Here is a 3,436-nt window from a genome sequence, read left to right as displayed (position 1 = left end):
ATGTAAAGTATTTCATGCTCCTGGCAAAAAAACGCTAAAGAACTCAGTACACATAGATTATTCCTAACTCAAAAAGAAAACACAACAGACATTCAACTCCATGTGACTGCCACGTCTTTTATTAATTCCTCAGTTTTGTGAAATATATATATATATATATATATGCATATATGATGCACATAGTTCTACTATATTCTTCTGTAAGCTACTTCATGCATCTACATTTTAAAGAAAACATATTACATTGGCTTTCCATGATTTCTGTACATTAAATAACACATCAGGCATTACAACAGAAAATATACATTCATACAGTTTTCATACTGTAACAAAACATGTTTAGGCAAAGAACATGAGACATGCAGAGGTCTTCTCTAAGTAAAGGAACAGGTCTTTCCAGTTTGCTGTTGATTTTCCACAGCTGATTATCTGGCAGCATCAAGATAAAATAAAAAAATAACAGCTATTTCCGTGTAGTTTATTTCTCAGGTTACCTTAATACTCAATCATAATAAATAGCTGGTATTAGAATTGACTACAATAAAAAGTGCTTTGTTCAATAACTATTAACATACAAGTTTCCCTTTTTAAATATTACCCGACCCCCCCCCCCCCCCAAAAAAAAAAAAAAAACAAAAAAAAAAACTACAGTGCAAATATAGCAAGTTAACTTATTACTATTGCTCAATAATTTTATCATATAACTAATTAGGGAGACTAACATGTTAGAAGGACAGATCTAGCATTTGTTCCACTAAATAATCGTTATATATATATATATATATCACTAAGAGATAGGGGATTCTTCCCACTGACCACCAATGTAAGGAACATTCTTCTCACTGATTACCAATGTAAGGGGCATTCTTCCCACTGACCACCAATGTAAGGGGCATTCTTCCCACTGACCACCAATGTAAGGATCATTCTTCCCACTGATCACTAATGTAAGGATAATTCTTGCCACTGATCACCAATGTAAGGAACATTCTTCCCACTGATTACCAATGTAAGGGGCATTCTTCCCACTGATCATCAATATAAGGGACATTCTTCCCACTGACCACCAATGTAAGGATCATTCTTTCCACTGACCACCAATGTAAGGATCATTCTTCCCACTGATTACCAATGTAAGGGGCATTCTTCCCACTGACCACCAATCTAGGGATCATTCTTCCCACTGACCACCAATGTAAGGATCATTCTTCCCACTGACCACTAATGTAAGAAGCATTTTTACCACGGACCACTAATGTAAGGAGCATTCTTCCCACTGATCACCAATGTAAGGATCATTCTTCCCACTGATCACCAATGTAAGGATCATTCTTCCCACTGACAACTAATGTAAGGAACATTCTTCCCACTGATCACCAATGTAAGGAGAATTCTTCCTACTGACCATCATGCTAATGTACCGAAAGCTGTAGACAAAGTCAACATTGGCATGGGTTTATTGAGTCCAGGAGGTTATTTCACGGGTCCCTCTGTGGTAAAAAGGTTGAGGAAGTCTGATTTACATTAATCGATTGGACAAATCGGTCTTTTATGTCCCAACATTTAGTCTGAGGGATCAGCAGTTACATCACTGGTTATCTTCTCTAGCTCCGGATTCTCACCCAGGCATTGTCTTCTACAGTGAAGGCGGCATGAAGGGGCTCCGTGAAATTTGCTGTAAAAGTGTGCAAATGATTGACGGGATTGCTAAGCTGATAGAAGGACAACTGCCCGGCGTCGTAGTCCAGATATATAACAAATCTGTGACAGGTCGGTTCGGCATCTACGAGTGTTTCTCTGATGTTATGCTTCACTGAATATTTATTGTTCCATTTTCCTAGGCACCAGGATTTGTTATTGATCCCAAGGTAGGAGAGGTGTCCTTTCCTTTCTATGCTGGGATAGGCCACCCCTACCATCCAGTCCCCGCTGCCACTAGCCTCGACCTCCCAGGCGTGTTGGCCGGCTGAAAATCTCTGGCTGCTGAGTGCCTGAGGGCAGTAAAACTTTGCTGGGGTCTCCGGATGAAGCTGGTTCAGCTTTGACTTGCAGGCAGTTTTCCCGTCTCCCAAAATGAAGACGAAATCCCCAGCTGTGTCTGCATTGAGCACCATATTAGAGGCCTCCGGGATGCGAAACCTTTGCCTTGCTTTATTTAAAATTTTAATCAGATTATTGTGCAGAGTCATGGAGATGAACACATCGTCCAGTTCTTTGGTATTTGGTTCATCACTCATTCTTCTTAGGGCCTCCTGAACCAGGGAAGCGTTAGAGGTCCCAAACATCTGCTCTTGCATGACTGCCAATGGATCGGTCATTTTGCACAGCCCCTCCGTGTACAATATCTGCTCGGAAAGATCCTTCAATTTTTTTTCCAGGATTTGGATCTGCTCGTGAATGGAGTCTATAGCCTTCTGCTGCTGGCTTAAGACCTCCTGTACCATCTGTCTCTCCAGAGCTTCGAGTTGTCCCCGGAGGTCGGTAAAAAGGGACGATATGTTGCTGGTTATAGCATTTCCTTTTCTGTTGGTGTCGATAATCTTTTCTTGCAAACGTTTAATTCTGTTTTGAGTCCTGTCTTTCCTCAAACGATGTTTATTCAGAGCATTTCCCAGTTTTTCCTTCTTCTTCTCAGAAGCTTCCTGGAGAGACTCCACCATGTGCCCCTTGTGTTCTCCAGTCACCAAGCAGCCATGACAGAGAATGATGGAGTCCTCGGAGCAGTAGTGGGTCAGAGGCCTCGTGTGAAAGGGGCATTTTCTGGTGTGAGGGGAAGCCGTGGGTTCGAATAAGTCATGGTTTCTGGACCCGCTGTGTTTCACTAGGTGCTGCTGGCAAAACGAAGCCTCACAAGTCCCGCAGGTCTTTGCGGCAGGTACCCGAGAGCGGATACAGTAGGTGCAGAAGACTGGACTTTCTTTGGTCCATTCCACAGAACTCCGAGAAGTATCTGTGTTGCCTCTCAGTGAGACTGTATTGAAGCGGCACCTCGGCCGGTCTTGAAGATCAGCACATGCCATCGTGGAAGAGAGCTACGAGCAACTGAACTGAGAGGCTCCTCTACCGCTAGAAATACCCCACACCTTGTTCTTCCGCATTCCGCAGAGAGCTCCGGGAATTTCCCTTGAGGCTTTGGTTTTTCTGCACTAGATTAACAAAAACATTAAAGGCACGATCTTACCTTTTATAAATAAAAATATGTACATTGTAAAAAATACACCCATAATAAATAAAAAAAAAAAAGTGCATTTAATACATTTTTTCATTGAAGTCTCTAAAGCATTGCAACGGTGATTGACATGGGTTTTTTTTTTTTTGCCTTCTTCTGGATCAACTGTAGGTATAGGATTGTGTATATAGGATTGTATGATTTTTACATTTTTTTTCCCTTTTATTAGTTGAGCTAGATGGACTTGTGTCCTTTCTCCAATCAGAC

The 3,436-nt window shown here is 41.6% G+C and overlaps 1 protein-coding gene across 1 annotated transcript; it reads right to left on the bottom strand.

Moving 5' to 3' along the window:
* Positions 1-1,604: 1,604 nt before the first annotated feature.
* Positions 1,605-3,020, bottom strand: LOC141147965 (tripartite motif-containing protein 14-like). Its single transcript, XM_073635124.1, has one exon. It carries the CDS (start codon positions 3,018-3,020, stop codon positions 1,605-1,607), a length of 1,416 nt encoding a protein of 471 aa, XP_073491225.1.
* Between the last annotated feature and the right edge of the window lie 416 nt (positions 3,021-3,436).

The sequence above is a fragment of the Aquarana catesbeiana genome, linkage group LG06 (assembly GCF_042186555.1).
Source record: "Aquarana catesbeiana isolate 2022-GZ linkage group LG06, ASM4218655v1, whole genome shotgun sequence".
Classification (NCBI taxonomy): domain Eukaryota; kingdom Metazoa; phylum Chordata; class Amphibia; order Anura; family Ranidae; genus Aquarana; species Aquarana catesbeiana.
Note: the sequence above shows the minus strand (reverse complement) of the source record. Positions and strands in the feature narration are given on the sequence as shown.

Excerpts from the sequence above, each read along its gene's own strand:
- LOC141147965 (XM_073635124.1), bottom strand. The coding sequence starts at position 3,020 with ATGGCATGTGCTGATCTTCAAGACCGGCCGAGGTGCCGCTTCAATACA.